General features: G+C 51.2%; 1 protein-coding gene and 1 pseudogene across 3 annotated transcripts in view; one reads left to right on the top strand and one right to left on the bottom strand.

Annotated features, from left to right (window-relative positions):
- LOC144277806 (adhesion G protein-coupled receptor E3-like) overlaps positions 1 to 11,752 on the top strand; it is a 24,799-nt gene extending 13,047 nt beyond the window's left edge. For 2 of the 3 annotated variants that reach the window (XM_077838803.1, XM_077838804.1), the window contains exons 8-16: positions 656 to 855; positions 2,088 to 2,258; positions 4,972 to 5,166; positions 5,881 to 6,116; positions 6,827 to 6,893; positions 9,030 to 9,121; positions 10,282 to 10,450; positions 10,560 to 10,664; positions 11,454 to 11,752. In XM_077838803.1, coding sequence (XP_077694929.1) covers positions 656 to 855; positions 2,088 to 2,258; positions 4,972 to 5,166; positions 5,881 to 6,116; positions 6,827 to 6,893; positions 9,030 to 9,121; positions 10,282 to 10,450; positions 10,560 to 10,664; positions 11,454 to 11,489 — 1,271 coding nt within the window. In that variant the 3' untranslated portion in view covers positions 11,490 to 11,752. Of the gene's footprint in view, positions 1 to 655; positions 856 to 2,087; positions 2,259 to 4,971; positions 5,167 to 5,880; positions 6,117 to 6,826; positions 6,894 to 9,029; positions 9,122 to 10,281; positions 10,451 to 10,559; positions 10,665 to 11,453 lie in introns of those variants that run through there. The other variant, XM_077838805.1, reaches the window with a different exon arrangement.
- LOC144277899 (adhesion G protein-coupled receptor E3-like) overlaps positions 11,517 to 16,579 on the bottom strand; it is a 25,475-nt pseudogene continuing 20,412 nt past the window's right edge.

Here is a 16,579-nt window from a genome sequence, read left to right as displayed (position 1 = left end):
ATGAATTGGTCCAGAGAATGGAAATATCAGAGATCCGTTGGCCCAACACATGATGTCCTGAGGATGAGCCCAGATGGGCCCCAGGTTGACGTGTGTGACTTCCTGGAATGGAACCAGGATAATATTGACCAATTTTACTCCAATTATCAGGCCAGTATGATGTAACTGGGACTGGTTCTTAATTCTTTAGCCCCAGGGAAAGCTCCTCACTAACCAACCCCTCTGCCTCTCCTAACCAAGAAAAACTATGGCTTCACCTCAGTGCCTTTCCCCTAGGGCTGTGTACCGAGCTGGATAATGTGTAGTATGGGGGTATGATTTCTAACGAGCACTAACTAACTGTGCATTAATTGGTCTGTATAGACCCTACTAGTGTGCACTAAAGGTTCCCTAGTGTGCTTTAATATACGTTAGTGCACTTTAGGAATCACACTCCTATCGTGCACGCCAGATGTTTCCAACACAGAAGTGCTTCTGTGGAAGAAGAGGGAGGAGGCAACATATTCGAGTGGTTAAAGCTCAAAATGCTAGCCAGGACTCCTGAGTTCTTTTCCCAGCTCTGCCCCAGACTCACTGTGACCTTTGGCACCTGGATTGCTCTTTCTTTGTCTCAGTGTCCCTGTCTCTATGATGAGGCATCATTTCATGTTTTCAGATCCTTGGGCTGTTGCTTTTATTTCTTACTCCACCCTGGACTGCATCATTAACACGACATTACTTGATGAGGGAGATTTAATGGCTGATGAGAAATTGAGGAATTTTCACCTGAATTCCAGGGTGGTGAGTGGGGCTATCGGAGATGGGAGGCCCATGTACCTCTCCAGACCTGTGAATTTCACCCTGCACCATAGACAGGTGAGTGTAGATCCTTTTACTTTGCTGTGTGCCTGGGACTCCAGCTGGTCACTTGAAAGGTGCGTCTTCTGTAGGGCATTTGAGTTCTGCTGCCTTTCTGGACTGAGAAACAGTTATCTGAGAAAGAGAGGGAGCTTCTTCAGTCCTGACGCTGGGGAGGACATTCCATAGCTTTCACACGAGGCCTGACTGGGTTATGATTAATCATGTAAAATGCTCAGGAATAACAATTGTGCCTGGCTCACCCCTTAGAGCAGGAATAAATGGAAGGCAATTCCCTATAGCAGTGGTCCCCAAAGTTTTGAGGGTCACACCCCCCCTTACCCCATTCACAGCCCTCCCCCTGAACCAGGGCCGGGAGCGGGGCCATGGCTCGGGGGCAGGAGGAAAGGACACAGACAGGGGTAAGGGGGCCAAGGCTGGGACTGCAGCTGGTGGTGGGTCTGGGTCTGGAAGCAGGGCCAGAGCCGTGGCCGGGAGCTGAGGCTAGGAGCAGGAATGGAGCAGGAGGCAGGCTGTGGTGGGGGCCAGCAGCTGAGTCCATGGCAAGGTGCGGCTCCACTCCCAGCCCTGCCCCTTCCCCCAGCCTGGGCCGGGAATGGAGCTGCAAGAGGCTGGGGCTGGGAGTGGAGCCATGCTGAAGCTGGGGACGGTGCCAGACATGGGGCTGGAAGTCAGGGATGCGACTACTGGTGGGACCAGAGCAGAGCTCAGGGTGGGGAGGGGCTGGGTGGTGCTCCCTCTCTGCCCCCCATGGGAGCTGACCCAGGACCTGTCATGTCCCTCCAAAGGGGGGCGCACCCCACAGTTTGGGGACCTCTGCCCTATAGATAGAAGAGTTCAGGGAAACGGCATGAGATGGTGCCGTCTTTGAGAAAGTAATGAACTTGCTAGAGTGCATGTGGGTATTTGTGGGCGGGTGTGTGAATGCCTTTTAACGGCTCAAATCAAAACTTCACAATTGTGTGTCATAGACCCCACAGTGCCCAGAGTTAAGGGAATTACCACTTTAGCTCTGGGGTCAGGGACTTGTGCTATTGGAGCGGGAGGATCTCACTTGTATTTCCACTGCCAATGGGAAGTCCCAAATGGCTGTTACGTGCAGCACAATGAGAGTCATGAAGCCGTTGATGATTTCAGGTTTATTATTGTCTATTAGAAACGTGTGACAAAAGAAACAGTATTCTACCCATGACCCAGTGAGGACGATGATGGGGTGTTTTGGTTTCCAGGCAAAGAAAGAGGAGGAAGAGACTCGCTGCGTTCACTGGAAATTCATCCCTGGGAAAGGCACCTGGGCTGAGGATGGCTGCAAAAGTCTCCAGACGAACAGCACTCACACCATCTGCAGCTGTGACCATCTCTCCAGCTTCGCACTCCTGATAGGTCCCATCGGAGTGGAGGTATCTCAGTGTCAGACTCAGATCAAAGGGCTGGACTCTGAGCTCCTTACTTGGACAAAATCAGTGGGAATTTTGCCTGAATGACCGCTGAGTAGGAACCTCAGGGTATAATCTGTGGCCATACAGGATGGGTGGGGTTTTGATCTGAGGTGCCTAGAGTAGCCCACACTGAAAATGCCAAGGTCACGGCAGGCTGCAAAAAGGAGAGCAGATTTCCCCAAAACTGCTGGTTAACAGTGTAGTTAGAATCACCAACCAGTCACAATCTGTGCTCCAGATCTCCAACACTGGTTATTGAGAAGCTGAAAAAAAAAATCACACATCCCCCTTTATTGCATTCCATGCTGCCAGTCAATCTTTTAGTATCTAAAACTAAAGGTTTTTGTTATAAATGAAAAGAAAAGAAAGAGAAGAGAGTTGTTTAATGATCAAAGCAATCCGATACATATGACTTCAAGGTCCATATATCAGGTTCTTAGCAGCGATGGTGAGTTTGCTGGCTTGTAAAGTCCCTCTGGAACACATCCAAAGCTTAGATGGGTCTATCAGACCTTTGTTCAAAGCTTCAGTTTGTCGAGAAGTTACTCCAGAGGTGAGAAGCAGGATTGAAGACAAAATGGAGCTGATGCAGCTGCCTTTTTCTTTCCTTTTCCATGTGGCTTGTACTTCCTCTGTCTGAAACACAAGCTCACAGCACATGGGCATGGAAAGGTACTTGGAGTCCCCTGTTCATAGGCATGTCCCTACATGTCCTGCTGACTCTTGGGCATAGCCCCTGGCTTCTCTCAATGCGTTCATTCTAGAGCTCAGCGATTCTCAAACTTTAGGAACCTGAGGACCCCCATTTTGATTTAAAATTTTTTGCAGACCTTAAACCCCCTGCTCAGCCCCAGACCCCACCCCCATTCCATCTATTCCCCTAAGGCCCCACCCCACGTCTTCCCGCCCCGGTCCACCCCTGCTCCTCCTCTTCCCTGTGTCTGCCCCCTCCCCTGAGCGTCCCCCATGCCCACTCCTTCCCCTCCCTCCCAGTGCCTCCTGAACGCTGCTGAACAGCTGTTCTCTGGCCTGCAGAAGGCACTGGGAGGGAGGTGGAGGACTTGGTCACCAGGGTCTTTGGACCCCCTGGAGTGTCCTCGCGGACCCCCGTTTGAGAAACGCTGGTATGTTACACTAATAAAAATGATACCAACAGGATCTTGTGAGAGGGATAAAGCAAATTGCCACGTTTATTATAAATACAACAAAATATTCCTATATGCAATTTCTATATAGATCCATTCACACACACAGACATTCACACACAGGTTCTACATAAAGGCTGTTATAGTTACCCGCCTAGATGTTGCTCATGCCAAGCCACTGGCCAGGTGGCCTGGACACGAGAGTGGAGCCGAGTCATTCTCAGATGCGCATCCAATGCTCCTGGAGGGTGGTCGTAGAACCAGACTCAAAGAACACATGAAGTAAGGGCGGGGCCACAGGCAGAAGAGGTGGGCTGGGGAGCTACCCTGGGAAAGTACCAGATTAAATCTGGGAAAGTACCAGATTTAAGATGGATTCCAGTATCCTGTGACATACTCTCCATTCTTCCAGCACTGGCCCGCAGTACCCGGAAAGTTTGCAAGTAAACAGAGCCATTTACAGGTGATTGATTCTGAAGCACCCTTAATGGCTTCCACTTAACATGTGTACATCAGTGATACAAGTTTATATCTGATTCTCCTAACTCCAAACATAGAAATAATACATGCAAACAAATGGGATGAACACACTCAGTAGATCCTAAGCTTTGTAATGATACCTTACAAGAGACCTTCTGCGTAAAGCATATTTCAGAAACATCATAGTTACACTCATAAGCATATTTTCATAAAACATTATGGAGTGCAACGTCACGCGCACATTCTGCGTAGGGAGAGGGTACGGGGGTCTCTGTGGGGAACTGTGACTCTCCACCTCCGTGAGGCGGGCCGGGTGGTTCAGTATCCTTGCTGCCTCGTCCTTCTCCCCCCACCCACAGCTTGACTATGAACCACGGATAACTAATCTCTGGGAACGATTTTCCAACCAGTTAGGCACCCACCTAAAAGTGGCTCCATCTAGGTTGTATTTGCCTAGTTTGTTTATGGGAAGTCTCAGAAGCCTTAGGGCTTGTCTACACTGGCAATTTACGGCACTGAAACTTTCTTGCTCAGGGGTGTGAAAAAACACCCCCTGGAACACAGCAAGTTTCAGCGCTATAAAGCGCCAGTGAAGCAGTGCACCAGGTAGCTACGCCTCTCGTGGAGGTGGGTTTTTTAAAGTGCTGGGAGAACTCTCTCCCAGCGCTCTGCTGCGACTACACAAGCCGAGGTAAAGCGCCGCGATGGCAGCACTTTAGCATTGCCAGTGTAGACGAGCCCTTACTAAAGTCAAGAAATACCACATCTACATTGTCACCACCATCCACAAGGCTTGTTACCCTGTCAAAGAAAGCTATTAGGCTGGCTTGACACGATTTATTCTTGACAAATCCATGCTGACTGTTATTTATCACCTTATTATCTTCTAGGTGTTTGTAAACTGATTGCTTAATTATTTGCTCCATTATCTTTCCGGATACGGAAGTTAAGCTGACTGGTCTGTAATTCCCCGGGGTGTCTTTACTTCCCTTTATTTCCCATGTAGCATCACAGGGCTCTCTGGTGAGTCTCCCTTTGCTGTGTTACAGGAGAGTTATCCACTGACCGTCGTCACCTACGTGGGACTGACCTTCTCCCTGCTGTGCCTCCTCCTCGCCATCCTCACCTTCCTCCTTTGCCGCTCCATCCGCAATGTCAGCACCTCCCTCCACCTGCAGCTCTGCCTCTGCCTCTTCCTGGCCGACCTGCTCTTCCTCACCGCGGTGACCCACACCCGCAGTCCGGTCTGTTACCCACTTTTATTGTTGGTTTAAAATTGAGCTGTGTCCAGATCCTCTGTCAGCATTTCTAAAGCTCCCCTCACTCCACCACCTTTTTATACCCTCAGCTGGACGGTAACATTTATTCCATGTTCTTTAGTCCCGCAGAAATAATTATTTACTCCCCTCCAAAAGAAATCTCTCTGGGTGAAACCAGTCCTTCCCTTTCCCTTGTGGGCTCCATCCTTCATCAGACAAAGGAACCTCGATTTCCAGAGTCACAGTCCCCTGCCTGTCCTCTCTGCCCCCACACTGATGGGCAGATGCAAGGCACCTATATCGTGAAGCAGATACAGAGAAGAGAACCGACACCCTCCAGGTCTCTCCCTATTATGAGGACCGGGAACTTGTTTATGTCCCTGCTCCCTATCCTAGGATTCCTCACAGTATCCAAAAATTTCCATGATTCATTTGGGAACTACAACCCCCAGAAACCATCTTTTCTGAGTGGAGATCAGGACTGGCCTGGTCTCTGAATGATTGAAAGGGCCAGCCAGCTTGCCCTTAGACAAGCCCTCATAGACTGAAGAATGTATTTTCTCTGGGAGAGAGCCGTAACTGGAGAGATGTGTTAATAAAGAGCCCTATATGATCCTCACAAAAGTCCCCCCACCTCCAAATTCAGTGTTTCCCTTCCCAGAAGCAGTGTCCCAGAGCTCTCTCTCGTCCTGTCCTCAGGTGGTGTGTGCTGTTATTGCTGGCTTCCTACACTACCTCTTCCTGGCCGGCTTCACCTGGATGTTCCTGGAGGGGCTGCACCTCTTCCTCACCGTCCGGAACCTGAAGGTCGTGAATTACACCAGCGCCAGCCGGTTCAAGAAGAGATTTATGTACCCGTTCGGCTATGGATTCCCAGCCCTGGTGGTGGCTATTTCTGCAGCGGTGAATCCTGGAGGCTACGGAACTTCCAACCAGTAAGTGCAGTGCCCATCCCGAAGGGGAGCTGGGATCTGGCTTCCATGTGGTTGTCTGGCTCATCCCAGGACTGACTTGAACCGAGATTTCCCTGCCTGGGAGCTGACAGTGACACTGAGCTGCCCTGAGCGCTGTAGTTGAGTTGCCCACCTGTCAGACATCTACACTCCTCGCCCCACTGATGATGCGGAAGAACAAGCCAGAAAGATCCCAGCTTGACTTCCAGCTCCCAGGCTGGGTTTGTGGCATTGGTGGGTAGGAAACAATGCACCTTCTTACTGTGGGCAAATCCCTGAGGATCCCCTCTCTCAAGTGAGCGACTCCACTAAAACAGGGCATGGCAGGTTCTAGACACCCCAGGCTAGATCCTCAGCTGGTGTAAATCAGGGTAGCTTCACTTCCTTCAGTGCAGCTAGGCACATATACATCCGCTGCACGTCTGGCCCTCCCTCAATACTGCGCCCATCCACCAGAAAGGGTCATTTGAGGAGGTGGAAGAGGAAGTGGAGGCTGAAAGCAGGAGCTGCTGAGGTAGATGGGGAGAGCTGTTAGCCTGCAGCCCGCAGGAGAGTCGGCCATGTCACAGGCTGGCTGAGATCCATCTTGCTTTTTAGAGTCAGCTGCCCTGTGACACCCTCTCTCTGCCCGCGGTGCTGAAAAAGGGTCGTAATCCCATTAAAGTCACCTTCTTCTTGCTCCCTGCCTGTAGCTGCTGGCTCAGCCTGGAGAGAGGATTTCATTGGAGCTTCCTAGGACCAGTCTGTGCCATAATCCTGGTGGGTACCTCACAGAACCACAGGGCCCCGTTTTCCTCTCTCCTCTGCAACCCTGTGGAGTCCAGTGGAGCCAAGAGAGGAATATCTCCCAGAGAATTTAAGATGAAAGAGTCCAAGAAGATCCCATTTCATTCCTCCCTCTTTGGCCAGTGCAGGATTTCCCACTAACAGAAAAGCCTACGTTCTATGGAGGCAGTCCGGGCGAATGGGTCGGGCACTGGGTTGTGAGTCAGGGGACCTGACTCTGCCCCTGGCCTGCTGTGTTAACTTGGGAAGTAGCTTCCCCTCGCTGTACCTCTGTTTCTCCTCCTACCCTTTGTCTGTCTTGCTCATAGGCACCGAAAAAAATAGCGGATGCTCAGCACCCACTGGCAGCCAGCTCCCCACTGCCGGCGGCCGTGCCGATCAACTCCTCCCCCTCCATCCTAGCGCAACCCGCAGTCAGCTGTTCTGTGGTGTGCAGGACACATGGTGGGGGAGGGGGCGGAACTGGGTGGGAAGAGGTGGGGTGGGGGTGGGAAGAGGCAGGTCTCAGAGAGTCCCCGGGCGATACTCTGGAACTGCTCCCTACGAAGCCAGGCAGGACTCTGGGGAAGTCTCCTTCCTGGGAGCAGACTGTCTTCAGGACACACAGCCCACACAGCTTCCATCTTCCTGGGTCTGACCTCGGAGCATTCAGCATCCTCTGCCCCTCCGTGCGCTTCCCACAGCGAGTCCACCCAGGCAGGGCTCCTGGAGAAGCCAGAGGGTCAGCTCCGCAGTCAGACGTGACTCTCAGCCAGCCAGTAAAACAGAAGGTTTATTAGACAACTGGAACATGGTCTAACACAGAGCTTGTAGGTACAGAGAACAGGACCACTCAGCTGGGTCCATTTTGGGGGGCAGTGAGCCAGACAACCATGTCTGCACTTCACTCCATGTCCCCAGCCAGCCCTAAACTGAAACTCTCTCCAGCCCCTCCTCCCCTGGGTTTTGTCCTGATCTCTTTGTCTCCAACCCTTTAGCTCTCACCTTGCAGGGGGGAAGGGCCCAGGCCACCAGTTGCCAGGAAACAGGGTGTTGGCCATTCTCTGTGTCCAGACCCCTGCACACACCTGCCTATAGGGCTCTGCAACGATCATATACCCTTATCCCACCACCGAGATACTTAAGAACTGCATAGGGGAAACTGAGGCACCCCCACAATATTCAGAGGAACCATTAAGAACAGTCCCACTTCGTCACATCTCTCCCCCTTTCGAGACCGAACTGAGTGGGGTCACTTTAGCCGGTGACCTGGGGAAGTTCTAACCCACCAATGTTCCCATAGATGCCCCAGCATCTCTTGGAGAAGGAGTGGGGTGGGGGCGGGGCTTGGGGTGGGGTGGGGGGTTGAGTGGCCCAGAGGAAGCCGGTCTCTGTGGTCTTGCCTAGTTATTTTGCAAACAAATGCTCCAGGACAGGGGCTGCCCCTTTCTAGGTGTGAGTACAGAACCCAGTGCCATCTCAGTTGGAGCCTCTAGGTGCTACCACAATATGATTAATTATAATATGTCATTACTCATGCAATGCTGCCATGGAAGCAAGTGGGACCTCAGCCAGAATGAGAATAGTTTTGTCCCGTGCCTTGTCCAGCCTGGCTGGTAAATAACCCAAGTGATGGGGGAAGGGAAGGTGGCTGCAGCATGGGGAGTTTGGGGAAGGAAGGGAACATGTGTTGTAAGAGATAAAGGTTGCAAATGTCCTTGCAGATTCCTCCCCATCTCAGGCAGCGGGTTAAGAATTAATTTCAGTCTCAGAATTGAAGGGAATCCTCTATAGATAGGATCTAGAAGCTTTGGGCCAAATCACACAGCTCTAAATCCGGAATAACTGTAGACCCCACTGGAATCAGTGGAGTCACTCCAGATTCAGATAAGAGCAGAATGTGGCCCTCTGGCTGTATGATCACATGTGATGCATTGCAGCCCTGCCTTTGCTAACTGTTCCCTGCATGGCCTGGGACCAAGATCTGGTAGCGAATGGTATATGACCCACCTTGACGAGCAGTCACTGGTCTGCAGCAGTCTGATCCCATAGGATTGTTCTGTGCCTCAGGCAGAGAGACTGGCCTTGGCTAGCATGTTTTACAAGGAATATTTCATGCTGTTTTCACAGATAAATTTAACATTTTTTATTGCAACCCTCTGGATCCTGAGAGACAAACTCTCCTCCCTTAATGAAGATGTGTCCACTCTCAAAGACACCAGGTAGGACAGCACTATGTCTACTAGAACAGGGGTGGGCAAAATTTTTGGCTCGAGGGCCACATCTGGGTGGGAAAATTGCATGCAGGGCCATGAAAGTAGGGCAGTGACAGGGGCTTGGGGTGCGGGAGGGAGTGTGGGGTGTGGGAGGGGCTAAGGGCAAGGGGTTGGGGGGGAGGAGGGAGTGGCAGAGTGTGGGAAAGAGCTCATGGCAGGGGTGTAGGGAGGGGTCCAGAGTGGGGGAGGGGGCTCAGGGAAGGGAGTCAAGATGTGGGTTACAGGAGGGGTTCGGTGTGCAGGCTCTGGCCTGGCGCCACTTACCTGGAGTGGCTCCAGGGTGGCAGTGGGGCTCAGGCAGGCTCCGTGCCTGCCCGCCCTGGCCCTGCACCACTCCCGGAAGTGACCGGCGCCACATTCCTGCGGCCCCTGGGAGATGGGGGGCCAGAGGGCTCCGTGCGCTGCCCTCGTCTGCGGGTTCTTCCCCCGAAACTCCCATTGGCCGTGTTTCCTTGTTCCTGGACAATGGGAGCTGTGGTGGGAGGGGGTGGGGGGAAGGGGTAGAGGAGCGGTGTTGGCAGGCGAGGGCAGTGTGCGGAGCCCTCTCCTCTCCCCATGCCCATGCCTAGTGCTGTGTAAGGAGAAATGCAAGTCTGTGCTGATAGTGAGAGCTGGGCCATGTGCTACTTAGGGAGGAAACTCATCTCTTTTCCCTGAGGCTGTGGATACTGTCGAGGTAAAGTGCCATCCATTGAGGACGAAGGCAAGTGTGGCTTACTGTTGCTCTGTAGCAACCCCTCTGTCTATCTATGGACCAACATAGATGGGTTCCCGAGAGCCCAATATCCTGTTCCCTCTTGATTGTCACATTGCCAGGGCCTGATGTGAAGGGATTAAAAACAAAACAGTAATGAGAGGTTGAACCATTTGCTTTGGAAGAGCCACCTGTGGGAGGTTAAGGTGTGTGTGTGTGGGGGAGATGGTTGGGCACAATATTGTATTTTGGATTCATAGGCGTAAGTTGCCATTGTGTTCATCTTGACAGTACCCCTAAGTCACAGTAAAGCGGGTGCCAGCTGTTTCGCCCCACACTGCCCGCAGCCCCCTGACTCAGTCACTCACCAGAGGATCGTTATAATAGGATCTCTCCGTCTGCCTTTATCCAGACTACTGACTTTTAAAGCTATCGCCCAGCTATTCATTCTGGGCTGCACATGGAGTCTTGGTCTCTTCCAAGTTGGCTCAGCAAAAATGGTCATGGCGTATTTATTCAACATTGTCAACAGCCTGCAGGGAGCCTTCATCTTCCTGGTGCACTGTCTTCTCAATCGCCAGGTAATGCCCATGGCATGTCATCAGCCACCCAGTGACTTCACGGGACTAGCAGTGGCCTGTCTGAGGGTGTTAGTTACATGATGTAGTGACCATGTCCCTTATTCTGCAGGTGAGAGAGGAGTACAGGAGATGGATTAAAGGCACAAGAAAACCCAGCCCCACAACTCAAACGTTTAGTCCGACTGTGTCCACTGTCACAACCAACACCAAGATGGTAAGAGATCCTCTATTCTGTTCCAATATCAGCATCCAAAAGTCTCATCCATCTGGGTCTGTCAGAGCTGCTGAGATGCCTTATCCCCTGAGTGACATATGCTTGTTTTAACCCATCTGAGAACGGAATTGGGAGTCTTAGTGAGGTTCAGTTGCATCCAAATCAAGGGGGAATCCCAGGTCTCCTAGAACCCAGCACAGAACTCCTCTTTTCTTGCGCACCTCCACGTTCCCTTCCCTTTGCTTCTTTGCAAGCTCCATGCATCACTTGCTGTGGAATGGGCTGGGATACAAATTCAGGTAATTATCCAACTGGGGAAGTTTGCAAACCAAAATCTGGGTGGAAATCTTCCCAGTGCAGATGGGCCAGGCCAGTGAAGAGTTAGCACTGGATGGAATTTCCTCTGGCTCTGTTACCTCTACTGGGAAAGGATCCAGAAGCTTTGTCTGGAGCGAAAAATGGAGACTTATAGCTGGGAAAATCTCCCTGCTCCAGTCCCAGCACGAGACACCACAATCTTTGTCTGGAAGTACACATTTCTGGTTTATTTAGAGCAGCCTCTATTAAGCGCTACTTTATGGCTTACCTGTGCATGGGTTGGGGAAGGGAGTGGGCTTTGTCTTCACTTGTTTAGTTATTTTCCTGCACGTGATGTCACTTCAGTGGAGGCTGGCTGAATTTTGCAGACTCTGCACTATTCCTGAATGAGAACCCAGTCCTGATCCCATTGAAGTTGACTGGAGTTTTCCCATGGGATTGGCACTCAATGTATATTTGTTTTGCTGGCAGGTGAGTTGGGGAGAGCCCTCCACTTCATCTCCATGAAACAATCACCTCTCCAACCAACGATGTTTATCGTACAGCCGGCTTTGCTGTGCCAGCGGGGCAGTTGCCGTTCTTCATCCCAACTACATACAAAACCTGGAAGGGGAAGCGGGATTGGACAAAATCCTCTCTCTAATCCAAATCCAAAACTCCTACTGAATTCAAAGGCCACCCTAGTGTTTTAGCTGGGTGTGTCTCCCAGATTTAAAGGGCCAGATCCCAGGTCAGAGAGCAGTTATTTCTTAGGGAAAGCACAACATGTGTGGGGGTTGGGGGGTGGGAGGCGATTTGCAGAGGCCTCGCGTGCTGTGTGTGTGAGCTAGCTCTGCTGTTTCAATGTAATGCGTAAATAATAAAATAACCTGCTTATGGAGCTTGGTTGCTTCTTTGGTTTGAGGGTTTGCTGTCAGATTCTGCCTGTCCTGGAAACCTAGGGCCCAGTTCTAAAGCCTCTTTATGCCACTCTGGCTTAAAGGTGTAAAGGGGCTTTAAAGTGGGCAGCAATGGCCCTGTGATTAGCCCTCCTGGGCAGGAGTCCTTCCTGGCTGCTGTGGAGCTGGCATAAAATCTCTCCATTAGCCCTGCTCCCAGCCCCTGACATGGGGGTTGTGACTGGTGGGGTGGAGGTGCTGCTGAGGGCATGGCTGAGGCACACTGCTTCGTGGCTATTGTCTGCTTCCCAAGGCCCCGAAGGTCCCTTGGAAATGCACGAGTTTACACCAGTTGAGGACCTGGCCTGTAACCGCGTTTCAGCTTCACCGATGTCGCTGCACCACTAAATGCTCTTCTGCCTTTTTTTTTTTTAAGGACATTTGTTTCAAACCGTGCTGTCCCCGCAGCACTAGGAAATTCGCTGATGTCATCGTTCTGTTAGAAACTTCTCCAAACTGAGAGCAGTGACGGTGTCAGCCCACTTCTGTTCGCCGTGTTTATTTATGTGATCTGGGCACGTACAGTCCCACTGTGCGTGGTGCTGTACACACACACAGTCAGAGACAATCCCTGTCCCAAGGAGCTCACAATTGTGTGCTATTTTACAGGTTGAATGACTGAATGACATAATCCCTCCCCTCCCCCCCGCAATGTCCGTCACGAAGTCCGGTAATTTTGTCAAGTGTCCGTCACGCAATGTGGTGGTGCCTACTCCTGCCCTGTGCTTCAGGGGGACACAGGGTCCAGGGTGGCCTGCAGGGCTAGTGGGGGGCCTGGCGGCAGAGGCAGCAAGTAACCTGGCTGCAGCCCGCTCTGCTCCACCCCGCCGGGTTCGCGGGGTTGCTCATGGGTGGGGGTGGGGGGAAAGGGTGGGGGTGGGAAGAGGTGGGGTGGAGCAGGGTGTGCTGGGCCCGGGTTGCTCGCTGCTGCTGGTGCCAGACACCCGCTGACCCCCCCAGGCCGCCCTGGACCCTGCGTCTCCCTGAAGCACAGGGCTCCCCAAAGCACGGGGCCTGGGGCGTTTGCCCCGATCCATACTATGGATGGGACGGCTCTGCTTGGGCACCACCAAAAATTATACAAACCTGCTGCCCATGTAGATTGGACATCTGAGATTTCGTGCTGGACGTTCGGAAGCCCTTGATCCATCTCCTGTACGCCTCTCTCACCTGGAGCGTGAGGGACACGGTCACAGCACTATGTAACTAACTCTGAGGAGATCAGGCATGGCCACTGCGAGGCTGATGAAGGTGCTGGGTGGGGGTGATGAGAGGCACAGGCGTTACCTGGCAATTGAGGAGAGAGTGCACCCAGGAAGATGAAGGCTCCCTGCAGGCTGTTGACGGTGGTGAATAAATACGCCATGACCGTGGCTGCTGGGCCGACTTGGAGGAGACCAAAGCTCCATGTGCAGCCCAGAATGAAGAGCTGGGCGATGGCTTTAAAGGTCAGTAACCTGGATAAAGGCAGATGGAGAGATCCCGTTACAATAACCCTCTGGAGAGCAACTGGGTCAGGAGGATCTGGGCAGAGTGTGGTGGAGCTACTGGTCCCTGCTTTCCTGTGTGGGACATGTTTACTGTAAATGAGAACACACTGGGAATTCGTTCCCATGGATCCTAGATATGCTGTTCCCCTCCTGTAATCCCTCACACCCTCCGCATGCCAAGGACCTTCCAAACCAAGGCATTTGACCCTCCAGGGTTGCTTTCTTGCCTTCTCAACTATGGTCTCTGAGAGTGGACATATCTGCGCCGAGGGAGGAGAGTCTGTTTCTCAAGATCCACAGGGTCGGGGCAAAGAACGTCACATTTATCTGTGGAAACAGCTGAAAATATTTTCTGTAAAACGTTTCATCCGGGGCCAATGACTCGAGCTGAGGCAGAGAACGATCCCAGGGGACAGATCTGAACACTGCAGAACCAGGGACCATTGATCCCCTCTCTGTAATATCCTCTGGCAGCTCTCGGTCCCTCCCCATGCACAGAGCTGATGGCACAGCCAGGGGTGAGATGGATCAATGGGATCACAGAGGCCAGATTCTGCTTAGAGTTAAAAATGAAGTGACTCCAGCCTCCAGTGGGCTCAGTTTAGACCAGTGTAACTGAGAGCAGGATCTGAGTCAGAGTTTCCAGCGCCTGTCTTTAGGCTCTTCCCTGCCACTTTCAGGCTGCAACTAATCTCCCCATCCCGGGCTCTGGGAAGAAACCACATGGACTTTGTCATCTTCACTCCACCCAATATAGATCCTTTCCCCCACCAAACACTGCATGGTGCAGCCCTTCCCTTCCTCATTCCTTGGGTCAGTAACTGGACTAGACCAAACTCTTGCTGTCCTCAAGGTAAGCTCCCACTGGTTTCTGTGGCAGCTGTGCCCGAGTAAAGGCTCTGGCCTGGGGATACAGCCATACATAGAGTTTTATGGGCCATGTTCTCCTCCTGGCTCCTCTGAAATCAGTGGGGTTGCAGAGGTGAGAGGAGAATGGGGCCCTGTGGTTCTGTGAGGTACCCACCAGGATTATGGCACAGGCTGGACCCAGGAAGCTCCAACGAAAGGCTCTCTACAGGCTGAGCCAGCAGCTACAGGCAGGGAGGAAGAAGAAGTGCATTATCCCAGCTCAGTGACATTAATATGAGTATATTACCCCTTTTCAGCCACTGGAGTAGAGATGGGGTGTGACCGGTTGGGTCACAGAAACCCCTTTGGGAACTGCCACCTGATGTGCTGTGAGTACCTCTGAGCGCGTTTTCCCTGGCATCTTGGGACTTCAGTACCTTGCCGGGTTGTGCCAGACACACTAGCCTGCTACAAACACAGGCCCAGGTCCAAACCACGCCCCCAAAAGCTGCAGGCTTTACTGAAAACAGCTTAAGAAGTGCTCCTGTCTCCAACACCCAGATACCCAGTTCCCAATGGGATCCAAACCCCAAATAAATCTGTTTTACTCCATACAAAGCTTATCCAGGGTAAAGTCATAAATTGTTCGCCCTCTATAACACTGATAGAGAGAGATGCACAGCTGTATGCCCTCCCAAGTATTAATACATACTCTGGGTTAATTAATAAGTAAAAAGTGATTACATTAAATATAAAAAGTAGGATTAAGTGGTTCCAAGTAATGACAGACAGAACAAAGTGAATTACCAAGCAAAACAATTAAAAACACACAAGTATAAGCCTAATACAGTAGGAAACTAAATGCAGGTAAATCTCACCCTCAGAGATGTTCCAATAAGCTTCTTTGACAGACTACAGAGTAACAGCCGTGTTAGTCTGTATTCGCAAAAAGAAAAGGAGTACTTGTGGCACCTTAGAGACTAACCAATTTATTTGAGCATGAGCTTTCGTGAGCTACAGCTCACTTCATCGGATGCATACCATGGAAACTGCAGAAGACATTATATACATACAGAGACCATGAAACAATACCTCCTCCCACCCCACTGTCCTGCTGGTAATAGCTTATTTAAAGTGATCATCAAGTTGGGCCATTTCCAGCACAAATCCAGGTTTTCTCACCCTCCGCCCCCCCCCCCACACAAACTCACTCTCCTGCTGGTAATAGCCCATCCAAAGTGACCACTCTCTTCACAATGTGTATGATAATCAAGGTGGGTCATTTCCAGCACAAATCCAGGTTCTCTCACTCCCTCACTCCCCTCCAAAAACCACACACACAAACTCACTCTCCTGATGGTAATAGCTTATCAAAAGTGACCACTCTCCCTACAATGTGCATGATAATCAAGGTGGGCCATTTCCAGCACAAATCCAGGTTTTCTCACCCCCCCCCCCACCCCCATACACACACAAACTCACTCTCCTGCTGGTAATAGCTTATCTAAAGTGATCATCAAGTTGGGCCATTTCCAGCACAAATCCAGGTTTTCTCACCCTCCCCCCCCCCCCACAAACTCACTCTCCTGCTGGCAATAGCCCATCCAAAGTGACCACTCTCTTCACAATGTGTATGATAATCAGGGTGGTCCATTTCCAGCACAAATCCAGGCTTTCTCACCCCCCCGCCCCCCCGGGGACACACACACAAACTCACTCTCCTGCTGGCAATAGCTCATCCAAACTGATCACTCTCCAAGTTTAAATCCAAGTTTAACCAGAACGTCGGGGGAGGGGGGGTAGGAAAAAACATGGGGAAATAGGCTACCTTGCATAATGACTTAGCCACTCCCAGTCTCTATTTAAGCCTCAATTAATAGTATCCAATTTGCAACTGAATTCCAATTCAGCAGTTTCTCGCTGGAGTCTGGATTTGAAGTTTTTTTGTTGTAAGATAGCGACCTTCATGTCTGTGATTGCGTGACCAGAGAGATTGAAGTGTTCTCCGACTGGTTTATGAATGTTATAATTCTTGACATCTGATTTGTGTCCATTTATTCTTTTACGTAGATACTGTCCAGTTTGACCAATGTAAATGGCAGAAGGGCATTGCTGGCACATGATGGCATATATCACATTGGTGGATGTGCAGGTGAACGAGCCTCTGATAGTGTGGCTGATGTTATTAGGCCCTGTGATGGTGTCCCCTGAATAGATATGTGGGCACAGTTGGCAATGGGCTTTGTTGCAAGGATAGGTTCCTGGGTTAGTGGTTCTGTTGTGTGGTATGTGGTTGTTGGTGAGTATTTGCTTCAGGTTG

The sequence above is a fragment of the Eretmochelys imbricata genome, chromosome 20, assembly GCF_965152235.1.
Source record: "Eretmochelys imbricata isolate rEreImb1 chromosome 20, rEreImb1.hap1, whole genome shotgun sequence".
NCBI lineage: Eukaryota > Metazoa > Chordata > Testudines > Cheloniidae > Eretmochelys > Eretmochelys imbricata.
The sequence above is the reverse complement of the archived record's forward strand: the minus strand, read 5'-3'. Positions and strand labels throughout refer to the sequence as shown.